General features: G+C 43.1%; 1 protein-coding gene across 1 annotated transcript in view; it reads left to right on the top strand.

Annotated features, from left to right (window-relative positions):
- The first annotated feature begins 12,270 nt into the window (after nucleotides 1–12,270).
- Nucleotides 12,271–13,821, top strand: part of UTP20 (UTP20 small subunit processome component) — a 63,133-nt gene continuing 61,582 nt past the window's right edge. Inside the window, exons 1-2 of the mRNA XM_054271354.1 lie at nucleotides 12,271–12,369; nucleotides 12,950–13,030. Of these exons, the coding sequence (XP_054127329.1) occupies nucleotides 12,325–12,369; nucleotides 12,950–13,030 (126 nt within the window). The 5' untranslated portion in view covers nucleotides 12,271–12,324. The remainder of the gene's footprint in view (nucleotides 12,370–12,949; nucleotides 13,031–13,821) is intronic.

Here is a 13,821-nt window from a genome sequence, read left to right on the forward strand (position 1 = left end):
ATCTTGAACTGTACATTGGCAAAGTGCTATGCTGGAGGTGATTACCTAGTAAAAGTCAGAACCAGCTTGAGGATTAAAAATTACCCTGTTTTCCTTCATGGAAGGTAGAATAATTTTCCTTCCTGCCCAGCCTCTTCTGGCTCTCATCCATAGCTGGATAAACTGGAAGTAGTCTTTGCTGCAAGAGTTCTGGGTTCAGCTCAAGGTGCTCTGAGCTGCCTGTATCTGACCACTTTGAGACATGGTTTTCAGCAGCCTTCTATATCTTGGACAGAAATGACCAGACAGACACCTGACAGCCAAGCACAGATGATGGAACATTTCTCTCTCCTTGGGAGTTCTGGAATTGCAGGCCTTTTGGAGTTATTTCTGAGTGCATATTGGAAGGAGGGGGAGTAGGTGGAAGGAAGTCTGGTCTGTCAGGATTATTAAGTTGAGCTGTGAAATCATGTCTGTTTTGGACTGGTGTTTAGATGCCTATCTGGGAGTTTGAATGGCCTTGAAGAGACAGAAGCTGGCCATGGTGTGCAAGTGGCATGTCCTAATCTCACCACAGCAGGTTAGGGCATCAATCTCTGTGGCCCAATTACTCTCTAATTACTTACACAATGAGTAAGAGCTTCCAGATATCCTGTTGAGGAAGAGCAAGAAAGAAACTTATGCTTTACATCTACCAGTCAGGCCATTGATTTATTGATCATCTGAAGTGGTTGCCCTAAATCAACTTCTGACAAGGTGAAAGAAGATAAACCTTCCAAGCAAAGCTTCAATCAAAACCAGCACATCCTCACTCAGTGCAATGAATTGGTGTTGTCCAAAAATAAAGTATTTGTTGTCAAAAAGCATGAGCCCTTTTTCACAGGAAGGACATAAGCAGGCTCTGGCCCAGACCCACAGCTTGTGCTGCTCAGAGCTTCATGCTCAGTGTCTTTTGTTTGCACTTCTTCAGGAATTATGTTGCTCAAACCATTCAAACAATAACATGCATTTAAAGTATTAATTACACAGGATTAATACAATTTTGATTTGGCTTCTTTATAATTTTTGACATAATGTAAACACGGCAAGTGATAACATGTACTGGAAAACAAATCATGTTTCTTAACTGAAACACAAGCAGCTATGAGGAAATGCACATCACTCTGGTTTCACGTGGCATCCTTGGCTCTTTTACCAGTAGTGTTAAGCAAATTGTCTTTCAAATGTCATCATGATTGACATGGCATGAAAGGCTGGATCCTCCAATGTGGATGTTTCCATTTTTGGAACCAGGAGCAAATCTGTATGATGGCCATGTTCTAAATCACAGCAAGTGAACCTGGAGAACAAGACTAAATGTTTTTCTGGATTTTTCACTCAGGGAACTAAATAAGCTCTATTGGTTTGTGCTGTGTAACAGAGACAGAACTGCAAGTATTTGCTTTCTCTCATTGCTACAACAGATACGTAAATGGCTTCCAAACTCAGAGAGTATCTTTCATTATCTTCTTGTAACACTTTTGCCTCATCTCCACTGGGCCTTATGTGGTGTCTCATCTCACTGTGGCTGTGACTCTGTTTTTGTAAGATCTACTGACATCAGTGGGATTCAGTGTTTAATAGCAAGAGGGGTAAGACTCACATCTCTCCAGCACCCTCTAATTAAAAAGGCCATGGATCTGACCAAACAAACCCCAGACTACCTATGGGTTCCAAATGGTTCCTTCCTTGTGATTATATTGGGCTCATTTCCACTATGGGACAGCTCTGTGAGGTATTACTGGAAGTCTGTAGGAAAGGACACTCCCTTCCTGTTATTTTTCACGTGGATGGGCCACTGCATTGGGAGATCAGTCATATGTATTTTCTTCTGTGGATGAGATAAATATATTGAGCCCTGAACTTGGAGAGATGCTGCCCATCTGTCTGAACTAAGTTGTGAAAATAGACTTTAGAGGGATAGGAATAGAAAATAGAAATAGAGGGATTATCCTGCTTGTAGGCAAATGTGGGCATGGACAAAAACAATTGTAAGTGAGGGAGGGGAGCACTGGAGGCCCGGTGACCATTGTTCAGTGGTGATGCAAGACCCTTTACATTTTGCTTTGGCAGCCTGGGAGCTCTCCAACTTCCAGTAATTTTTGCTTCGTTTCAGACTATGTGGGGTTCAGCTGTCCCTACACCAGCTGAGCTGAGTTTGCAGATCAAGAACAGTTCATAGTCAATTTTATTGACCTGGGTAGTGCCAGGACTGGCCATTGTTCTCTGCTGCTTAAACAAGGATCAGTTTGGAAACCTTGCCAGAAAATGGCTGGCTGTTGGTAAAAACAAACAAACAAACTAATTTCAAAACAAAATCTGCAAAAAATTGATGATTTATTAGGAAATCAGGGACGTGGGATGATGCCTTGTATACATGTATATATACATGTATGCATGTGGGAAGTGTTTGCACTTCATGCAGTGACCACAGTATACCATCACCAAATCTAGAGAGATTGGGGCGTCAGAAAGATTAAGGAGCTATCAGTTGTATTGAAGTAGATGGGAAAAAAATGCAGGATCTCATAAATGTTCCTGTTGAAAGGAACACTGCTGCAGGAGCTGAACCTCTATTAAGGGAATGGTAAGACCATTTGAGAGAAAGACCTTAAAAACACAAAACTGCAGGCAAAGCTTCTCATCTTTTAAGTTCATAAGCCAACCAACAGTGATATGAGGACCTAGATTCAATTTGCTCCTCTGTTCATGGAGCTAGCAGTTCAATTTCCTTTACGTCACAGTTAGTGTTCGGAATAACATATCAAAATTAACAACTTACTCCTAATTAGACTGTCAGATTTTTCTCACAATGCAGTACTTCAAGTAAAAAAAAATACTTCAAAAAAATGCACTTCTTTTACTTTTGGAATATTTTAATTGCAGCAATGGCTTCCTATACAGCATCACTTGTCACCTTGAGAAGCCTGGTGAAAAGGAAGCTCATTGCTGATGGCATTTCATATTTCTGAACATCAGTTAGGGTCAGTTGAATATACCCTAATCTCTTCTACTTGCTGTGCTTTTCCAGACACTGCTGTTTTGAATTTCTGGGCATAGTATAGCTAGTTACCTTACTACCACCATCCCTGGCTTTGCTTCTCCTGGTTTAATGCTCCTGTTGTGGTTTAATCCCAGCCAGCAGCTAAGTACCACACAGCCACTCAATCACCACCTGCCCCCCACCTTGCAGTGAGGAGGAGAAATGGAAAACAAAGAAAAGTAAAACCCGTGGGTTGAGATAAGAGCAGTTTAATAAGTGAAACAAAATAAAATCTAATAATAACATTTACAATAATGACAATATTAATGATTTCAATTAAAAGGGGTGGCAGGAACCCAAAAGAAACAAGCAATGCACAATACAATTGCTCACCACACACTGACTGATGCCCAGCCCACACTCAAGCAGTAATTAGCGTCTCCTGGCCAACTCCTCTCAGTTTATATGCTGGGAATGGTGTTCTGTGGTATGGAATATACCTTTGGCTCGTTCAAATCAGCTGTCCTGGCCATGCTCCCTCCCACTTTCTTCTGCACCTGCTCACTGGCAGAGCCTGGGAAACTGTCTTGGCTTAGGGTAAGCACAACTTAGCAACAATAAAAACATCAGTGTGTTATCGACACTCATCTCATACTACATTCAAAATGCAGCACTGTACCAGCTACTATAAAGAAAATTAACTACCCAAGCCAAAAACATGGCAGATATCTTAATCTCCCACAGTCTTGTTTAGTGATTTTCTTAGCTTTCTTTTTGGTTATTTTTTGTTAGCCCTTTTTCTGTTAATAATGTTTGGACACGACACAATTACCCTGAAAGGGGATTCAGAAGAACATCATCATCATTATCATCATCATTATCATCATCATCAATCAATATTCTTTGTGAAACTTGGATGAGCTTCTTCACCTGGCACATGTATTTTGAGCACAGGGATTTTTTTTTACAGAGATGTCCCATAATTGTTACCACTTTATATCCAGTAACATCACTAGGGTACATTCCCAAGCATCCTTTTAGAAACTTTTTTCTAATAGTAATTTTATAGAAATGTCTCTTGCACAGACTGTGTTCTGTTTGTGGGCAATAACAAGGATGCAATGATATTTGCAAGTGTCTTATATCTTAAAAAACAACCATAAGCATAACAAGCTAAATATTTCAAGAAGCATCGTTCCCTAATTCCATGAGTGTCATATTTCCAATCCTCATCCTATCCAAATCCTACATTTGAAGAGGCGTAGAATTGGGAAAGGTCATTGCTTCAGACACTAATCATTAGGAAGTCCTTCAGGGTAACAACTTTTTCTTGAAGTGTTTGTCCTCTCATGCTTAGCATGTCTGGGACACAAGGACAGAAAGAGTGACTTGCAAAGAAAGAGATCAACAAGGAGAAAAGAGCCAAAGAGTCATAAAAGTCGTGGTTTATGTTGACATTTTGAATGACACCTTAGTTTGTTTTTTCTATGTTCACATTCCACTGAAATTCAAATGAATGCAGTTTGCAAGGAAAATAATTTAAATGTGAGTACTTAATGGTCTTGAGAAGGGAACTTTATATTGTGTAACCTACTAATACCAACACACCTTCTAAAATCAATAGTGAGTGCTCCAGGATTGAAGGAAGTACTTAAGTTAGCCTTGACTACTGAGCATTTAAATCTGAACTATTGGGAGTCTATAATGCATTTGCTGGAGAACTCTCCTCTTTCATCTAAAAGAACAAATTTCAAAATATATTTATGGGCTGTCCATGCAGTGAGATCTAGCATACATAAATACTTGCTCACAATAACAATTAGTATGGGAATAAAATTGTGGCACAGATTTTACTTCTTTAACTCAAATGGATAAATAAGTTACATGTTTGAACTTTATTCCCATGGCTTTGGGATCTTTTGTTTATTTAAGGTGTTCAATTCTGCATCAACAGAATTACAATTCAACTAGTTTGCTTACTTGCAGTTAATGTATGAGAAAAGGCTGTCAAATGTTCACCAGAATGATAAATAAAAAAAATGATTTTTTTTCTGAACTTCTGTATTTTTTTTCTGTTGTTTCCTTCTTTTTTTTCACTGCCTGCTATCCAAACCATCTCAGATCACATGTCCTAGCTGATATGATTTTGATATGTGTTTGCTTTAGGTGTACCGTGTAGGGTACTTCGGTTATGCAGCTTGGCTCCCTGCTGAAGAAGAGACAGGCTCTGCAGAAAGAAACTGTTGCTTTGATATGCTCCCTGGAGGAGCCCATCTCTTTGCACTTTCTACAGAGGAAGCCTCTGGAAATGAGCCTGCTAACTCTGCTACTTCAAAATACACTGAAAAATGTTGCCTGCCACTACCCCAGTGACCTAACTAGATTTTTGATTATTTTGATTTATTTTTGCATTTATAATCCAGTGTCTATCATCAGTTCTGACATCTCCCTTATTATCTGCCTCCCATCCTCCTTTGTAATTACTACTGCTGAATCCCCTGTGCTCCCTCAATCCTTTCATCTCCACCCCCATCTCTTCACATTAAGAAACTTTCTCTTCCTCCTCCCTCTCACACTTCTTCAAGAATCCCCTTCCTTTAGGACCCACAGTCCCATGAGGCATTTCCCCCAAAACTGCTGTTTCCTATCCACTTCATTCTTCCAATTTTTTAATATCTCTAGGAACTGACTGCCTTGCCTCTCGTTTAAACCCCTTTTTGGTCATCTTCAGTTCTTCTACTCTCTGCCAAGGCTGTCCATGCTAAGATCACACAGACACATACATTGCTTGGAAATGTTTAAAGGCAGTTATGCATATTTATACCAGCTCTGTGTGTTTAATTGCTTTGTTTGTCATACATCCTCAAAGCAACATCCATCACCAAAAGTAGATAAAGAAGGAGGTTTTTCCCTCAGGTCCAACCATCTGCATCTGTTGACTTTGGCTTGGTTTGTTTCTTCTGTTTCCCTCTATAACGTGAGATTTGTTACACCTATTTCTGATGCTATCTGGACATTTCATTTCATTCCCTGTTTTTTCTGGAGAGTAAAAACACTGCCAGCATCCTTGGTCTCTCCCAAGATGTTGCTGGGACACACTGCAGGTTTTCTGGCCTCTTGCACTGCAGACTTATGGCTGTTGCAGGATGCTAAGGAGTGATGGATGGTCTGTGGTGGGTGGGGAACAGTGGATATGTGTCATGTGGATGTTCATGACCAAACTCCATGGCAGGAGGATTTTATTAATCCAGGCACACCAAGACTCTTAAAATTAATGTCTCTTGCTTTAGTGTATTGTTTTCCAGTGTTAGCATGTGTTCAAATAGACTCTTGAGTGGGGTTTGATGAAAATGTGGATTTGGGGCTAAGGCAATGGGGAAGAAATAATAACTTCAACATGCTTTTTTAAATAGGCAAAAAAATTGTATTGATCTAGCATCATAAAGTCTCCACAGCTTCTGCACAGTCAGTTTAATACCATGTGATAGTGTTAGCAGTTTGCAAAGTTGGTGAATGATGTGATGCACAAGGAAGCACAGCAGTAATGGCAGTTGAGGAGAAGCATTTTGGCTGCAGCTGGATTTAAGGGACTCCATCTCTTGGTACAGCAGGTGCTCTGTATCTGTACAGTACCATTAGCTGATCCTCATTTTAAAGGGGCTCATTTCATCTCACATCAAAGGAGGAGCTAGTGGGAACCCTGCAAGCAATCTTCTACTGGCTATGAACACCAGGTGAAATATAGCCCTCTGTGCAGCCAGCAGCTATAGCCAGAGAGGTGAACTGCACCCCTGTGCTAAGTGCTTGCCCAGTTCAAGCAGCCAGGACTTCATCTGCTTCAGTCTTTTGGGTTTTCTCTCTTAATTGGAGATGGAGGCTCATTTCCTTTTCCTTTATTACTGAAGTGTCAATCTTCACCTAGATATCTTTTACACAGGGATCTATTATTTCAGTATGTTTGTTTTATCAGTTCTTTCAATGGCTCCTATTTGATCTGACCATAAATTAGACCCACAAATCGGTATTGAAAGCAGCAGCAGTGTCCAAAAAGTTACTTACATTTTATGATAAGAAGGGACAGCACTAATTTTCTTTTTCTTAGTGTTAGCAACATCTCTGCAGTGACAGCATCAATAACATTTTTTGGTGGTTTTTTTTGGTTGGTTGATTGGTTGGTTGGCTGATTGGTAGGGTTTGATTTTTTGTTGGGCTTTTTTTCTGCTTTATATAGACCAATATTGGAAATTTCTCATAAATATCTGTAATTTAGCAGCTGGTACCAGCAGCTGATGACACAGTGGAAGAGCCAAGAAGGGCTGCTTTGTCTCTTGATGTTGTACAACTTTTTCTGCTTTTCTAAGGTACTCACAAATATTTAACTCGACAGAACACATCAGAATTAGACTGCTTCCTAGCAGTCTCAGGTATGTATGCTTAAATATTTTTCCTTACAGTACAATGCAGAGCTGAGATTATTAGATCCTTTCTTTGGAGTTTCAGCTTTTGTACACTATGTCTCTAGGATCTATGAGATCAGGAATGGATAACTGAAGTACTGACTCTATTGGAACCTGAAAGCAAAGTTACAGCTGCATGAATACTATGACAGTTGAAACTTCAAATAAGAAAAGAAAAAGCAGCAAATTAATTAGCCAAAACATCAAACCTACATACCTAACTTGCATTCCATGAATGAGATGGATGCAGAGATATGAAGAACAGTACCAATTGCTTTGTACATTACCTTCTCTTCCATCCCAGGAACATGCCATTCCTTTCAGTGAGCCTGGCCTTATTTTTCCCTGAATGGCATGCTGTAAACAGACTGTTAGTAGTCCCAGACACATGACAGACAGCCTGAAATCCAGAGGATTTCTGTCAAATCCAAATGCCTCTCATTTTAATGGTGAGCATGAGATGCAGGAGAGCATTTGCATGTCTCTTCAGGAACAAGACTCCATCCTGCCTTTTAATTTTCCTTTCCATGCACCATGATTCCTCTGTGAATCCTCTTCCTGCTGTTTCTGTTACTGTTGCTTTCAACAAGGCTGTAGCCAATTCTGTTGCTGCTGTTGTGGCAGAGCAATGGATGAGGAACAACAGCTGTAGCCACCACTGCAAACCTCTCCTGTCCTGGGTCTCTCTGTGTACATGTGGTCTGTGCAGAAATCAGACCCTTTTTCTTTCTAACACAAATAATTTCTAAAACTCCACCAAAAAAAAAAACCAAAACACTAAGAAAAACAAAATAAAACCCCCAAAAAACCAAACCAAACCACCACCACCAACAACACACAAAAAACTACCCAAAAAAACCCCACAAAAACCAAAAAACAACAAAACCCCCCAAACAACAAACAGAAAACCAAAGCCTTAAAAAAACCCCAGGTGAGGGTTCCTACTGGGCAGAAAACTGGCATGAATTGTGGGAACATTGTGCCAGGGATTGTATTGATGGTCTATTGGTGTGGATAGTCCCTGCACTCTGGTGCTGTTCAGTTTATTTCAAGAGTTGGAGCTAGTACAGCCCACCTATTTCAGCTCTGCAGCAGGATCCTGACTTGAAATAGATGGCCTAGGTGTGTCAAGGCTTGAACCAGGTTGTCAGTGCTCTTTTCTGTGAGGAAAGTCCCTAAGTTCAGGGTATTTCAGACAGAAAATCTGGGATCTAAATTCCAACCCCTTGTTCAACCCTCTCTGATCAGCAAACCTAGGGGTTTACTCTTCTCCCCATGACTCAGCTAGCATTGACCTAGAGTTGCATTATTTGCAGAATCGCTGTGCTTCAGGCATATTAGAAAAAATGTGGCCCAACAGTTCCACCACATTGCAGAACAGGATTCCATTATCTTGTCTGCTTTGATTTTGAAGTGCTCTCAACAACATCCTACATAATCTTGTGGGGTTTTCTCCCGCAAGGCAAGGCAAAGTGCCAGCTAGAAGCTGAGGAGGAAACTGGCAGGGAAAATATGTCATTGTGTTACAAAGGGCTCATCTTACTTTGCAGACAAATTTAAAAAATAAAAATCTGTTTGCTTCATTTGAAAGAATACACCAAGCTGCATGATACACTTGTATAACCTGCCTTCAACTCACGCCAGCTTCTCCCTACAGGAGGATTTTGAAGAACTCCTGTGATGCAGTAGGTTTACAGCCACATCCACCCCACCTGTGTAGTGACTTGAGATAGGCAAAGAGAAAGGCTTCTGGGTTCACAACCAGCTCAGATAACTGTTTAGTGTCTTCAATATTGATTGAGAAACCTAGCTTTGGGCAGCCAAGATTGGAAGTTGTTTGGTCAAATTCACAGTTGTTTCTGTTCATTTATTAGCCTGTTATATTTCATTTTGAAAGGAAAAATGCTCCCACAAGATAATGACCTATGTAAACTCCACTATGCCTGTATGAATAGGGTAAGAGAATGAAAATTTGATCTAACTCCTGCGCACCTATGCAATCTACAATGTCCTCTGGTTAAAAATAGTCTGACCTGTCTGCTCATTGTCTTGTGTCAGGTAACATGTCCTTTAAGTCAGAAACTCAGCGTCAGATGGACTTCCAGAGTATGTGCTGTGCTTGTGATTAATACCCATAAAATATGACAGAAGCAGGGCAACTCAGTAACCCTGTTTGGATACAATGAATTTATGTAGTTATTGAGCCATGTCATGCTGGGGGCATCCACAGGGGCAGTTGCAAACATGCACATATAATGGAGTCATCCAGACTTCCTGACACTACCAATCCTAGGATTAATTCTATCCTAACACAGATGTTTCAAGTACAAGAATACATCTAGAGCGTCAGTGAATAGAAAAGAAGACTGAAGTTGGTGCTCAAAGGCAGACACATGCATTTTACACATATAGGTTATATAACCTGAGATTAATTCTGCCCTCTGAAACCATCCTGGGTTAAATATTGAGGTATTTCACCCCAATTACTACTATTAGGCTAAACTACAGACTACCAGAGGGCAAGCCTGCTTTGCTTCTACATAAAGTGGCTCTGGCTCTTGCTGAGTCCAGCAAGTAGATTTAGAACTGCAGGACTAAAAAGCCCAGGAATGGAGGAGACATAGGAATCTTAGACCTGTTTCAGGAGTGCTGATGGATTAGAGTCAAGAGATTGGTGGCTGTAGCCACCACTGGGTGTTTGAAGAAGTCAGATCTGAATTGGTGACTACTTTGGTAGACATGCATGCACTATTTTACAAATAGTGCATGCATTTACTATGTTTCCTCTACATGCCTCTACAGGTATTACTACCAATAAGCCATTACTCTTCAGAAAGCCATCTGCTTTTAATTTTCAATGCCTGTAGCATAAATTTCTGAAGGAGAATTGCTGGCAGGAACCATCAGATAATCACAGGGTGCTGGAACTGGGGCCTACCCAGAGATGGGAAAACCACATCTCTTACTGGAAAAGAATAAGTCCTGAGGCTTGAGACATTGCAGTCAGAGGGGAGTGTATGTAATAAAGATATCATTAACATAGCTGCAGCTCATACAAGTGGGGAAGGGCCCTTCTGGGTCACTGAACCTTGCCAGCTGAGGCAGCAGACCTACTGTCCTGGCCATACTGGTATTGATACCTGGGCTATGAGCCTGAGGCTCACTCAGGTGTACCTCCAAGTATTCAGTGGTATTCAGTGGTATTCAGTGCTGGCTGACACGCAGACCATGAGTAGCTCTTGCAACCAGATACTCTCAGGAACATCAGCAGCTGCAGGTTTACCTTGTCTCAATCTTCTGAGAAATTGCCAGTTTACAAACACAAAAATAGCATTTTTAGCCTTTTAAAAACTTCCTCTGATGTCTTTTACTTTTGCTGATGATGACTTCTGCAAGCCAGAGCACACCTGAGCTCTTCTCCGCATTACATGAATGTTAGATTTTGCTCATTTCCTTGGATGATTTTGTAGTGCATGCATCCCAAAGTTCTACAACTCTATGAATAGATGCTATTCATAATGGAAAAAAAAGACTACTGTTTTCCACAAGTACACAATAGGTAGGAGACATAGTAAGTGAATTTACTAACCACTTCTGGAGGGTTATTTGTGCTCCTAAACAATTGCATATTGGTCCCTAAGGTCTTGTGGATCTAGACCTCTCAACATGCTTTTGGCTGCACTTTCTATGGAGATATTTGGCCTTGAAATCACTTAAGCCAACGTTTTCAAACTTAAATGCCTAATTAGGTATTCTCTTCCTACCTAATGCAAACGCCAGAAGTCATTTCTATTCCTACAGCAGAAGAGCAAGGTTTAAAGCAGTCTCAGTAGCTCTGACTCCACAGGTGCTGAAGCAAGCACGTTCCCCTGCCTATCCAGATGACTATCATGCTAATGGCTTACTGCCTGCCTGTGGGCAGCCTTTCTGGGTGCACCTGGCACTGTTTAACCTGCTGGGTCTGTTCGAAGCTGTGGGTCCCTACGTGCTCCGAATCGTGAACTTCAGCTGTGCTCAAATCCACCTGTGCGTCCTTCCATCGGAACAGCCTGCAAGCCTGGTTCCTGACAGTGCCCTGGTCTGAACAGCCTGCAAGCCTGGTTTCTGACAGTGCCTTGAGCTGCCTGCAGCAGGCGGGACGGGCAGCCTCGGCAGGGACAAATTTTCAAGCTGGCCAAGACGCAACCTGGAACGACGGCGTGGTTCTGTCCTTACTACACCTGCCCGCACTAAAGCTCCTTCCACCTTAACTTCATCTCCCACCTCACTCGCATGTCCTTCTCCTCCTGCAACTGCAGCCGCAGCCAGAAGCTCCCATAAACCGTGATATTGCAAGAAACGACCAGTCCGTAACCATTTACTCTTGTGCGAGGACTTGGTTTGCATGTGCTTTGTCTGCGATGAACATTTTTGTTTAAATTGTTGAGGTCTGGGCAAAAATCACTACTGAGATCAGGGAGCTGGGCAGTGGCCGTTCAGGGACGAGCCATCAGGGCTGCGCTGTGGGCTGCGCTCGGCCCAATCATGGTTTGACCATAGCATAAACTGCTCCTCCCTGGGCACCGCTGTGGCCTCCCGGACCTCCCGGGCCTACCGAGGTGCCTCAGCCCGCCGCCCTACACCAGAGCGCACAGACAACGGCGGAGCGGGACTGCTCTCTCCACAGCTCCCACGCAATCTCCGCTCGGTGCCAAGGTGAGACGCGAACAGGACCCGCCCAGCTCCGGGCATGGGTCTCGTTCGGCATCCCCCGCCCCTTCCGCCGGCGGTCCCGCCCCTGCTCCCGGCAGCCCGTGCCGGCATGGCGGCGCCTGGCGCTTAGGACCGCACGTGTGGGACTCGCTGTGGGGCCCCGCCGCTGCCACCATGAAAAGCAAGCCCACGGCCCACAAGTCGGGCAACACGCACCGGGTGAGCGCCCGCCCGGACGCGGCTGCTAGCCGGGGGAAGGGAGCTCGGTGTTAGTGCAGCGGTCGTGCCCGGCTGCCGAAGCGGCGCGGCGGCAGGAGGCGTGAGGGTCGGCGGCGTGGCGGGCTCCGCTCAGCGCTGCGAGGGTCCCGGCCGGGGCAGCGGGGCCGGAGAGCTGCTGCTGCCCCGTAGCCGGCAGCTCTGGCCGCCGGGTCACCGTCCGTGACAGGCAGCAGGCTCCCCGCCGCCCTAGCGTAGGACATAATTCAGTGAAATTACCCAGGGTTGTTTCAGGAGGGCTGAGAGCGGGGCAGTTTGCTGAAATCTGGGTAGATTTCTCTGCATCTCTGTCATTGTGTTGTGCAGGCGCGTGAGCTGCGAGCCTCGGTTTGCAGGTTGCGGGGTGGAGGTCAGTCCTGCTCCTGTGCGTTTTGCCTGCATCTTCCTGTTGGGCTGACATTGGGGGGTATTATCCGGCAGCCCGTCTTTAGGAGTGGGATTTCTGTTTGCTGTGTGTGTACTATTGAGAGATTTGGAAGGGCTGTGCTCAGAATTGAGCAAGAAATGTGTCTTTTTTTTGCAGTTTCTTACCTTTTCGGAGCGCCTAAGCAACATTAATATTGATATTATTCATCGGATTGACAGAACTGGGAGCTATGCTGAGGTGAGAGCAACAATTGTGATTATTTTCTGAAATAACATGACAAGTAGACATAATCCATGAAAGAAACTTATTTAGGAGGAAATTGGAAAGGAGCTCCTGCAAAAACTGCTTTTTCTGGAGCCTCATTCCGTGCTTTGATCCTTTTTACTTTTTTACCTAGTCTACAGTATTGCCATTGAGGGACTTTGTCAGTACCACCCTGATGTCTTCCGTGTGGCTGGTGGGCCTGTTTCTGATGCTGCTGGGTCATTTAGCAGTCCTAGGACCAGACTTGGAAAGACTTGCATGTGCTGAGTAGCTGAGTAGTTGCAATAGAATCTGAAGTTTGAAAATCATAAGCTGAAAAAGACCTCTAAGATTATTGAGTCTGACTGTTAACCTAACACTGTAAAGTTCATCATTAAGCCATGTCCCTAAGTGCTATATTTACAAATCTTTTAAATATTTCCAGGGATGATTATTGAACCACTGCTCTGGACAGCCTGTTCTAATGCCTGACCACCCTTTCACTGAAGAAATTTTCCCCAATATCCAGTCTAAACCTCCTCTAGCACAACTTCAGGCCATTTCCTCTTCTATCACTTGTCATGTGGGACACATCACTTGTTACCTGTGGACACCCACGTACTGGCCACATGTGTATAAAGTAGGAGCATGTGTCTTTATGGATCACAAGGATCATTTCTATAAATCATCATTATGATTATAGCACTTTGCAGGTTATTGCCACCTGGCCTTCTGGATTGTTCTGAACTTCCCACTCAATAGCTGAGAGGATGCCAAAAGAAAAT

The sequence above is a fragment of the Melozone crissalis genome, unplaced genomic scaffold, assembly GCF_028551555.1.
Source record: "Melozone crissalis strain CALT ecotype California unplaced genomic scaffold, PUWL_Pcris_2 ptg000004l_1, whole genome shotgun sequence".
NCBI classification, from domain to species: domain Eukaryota; kingdom Metazoa; phylum Chordata; class Aves; order Passeriformes; family Passerellidae; genus Melozone; species Melozone crissalis.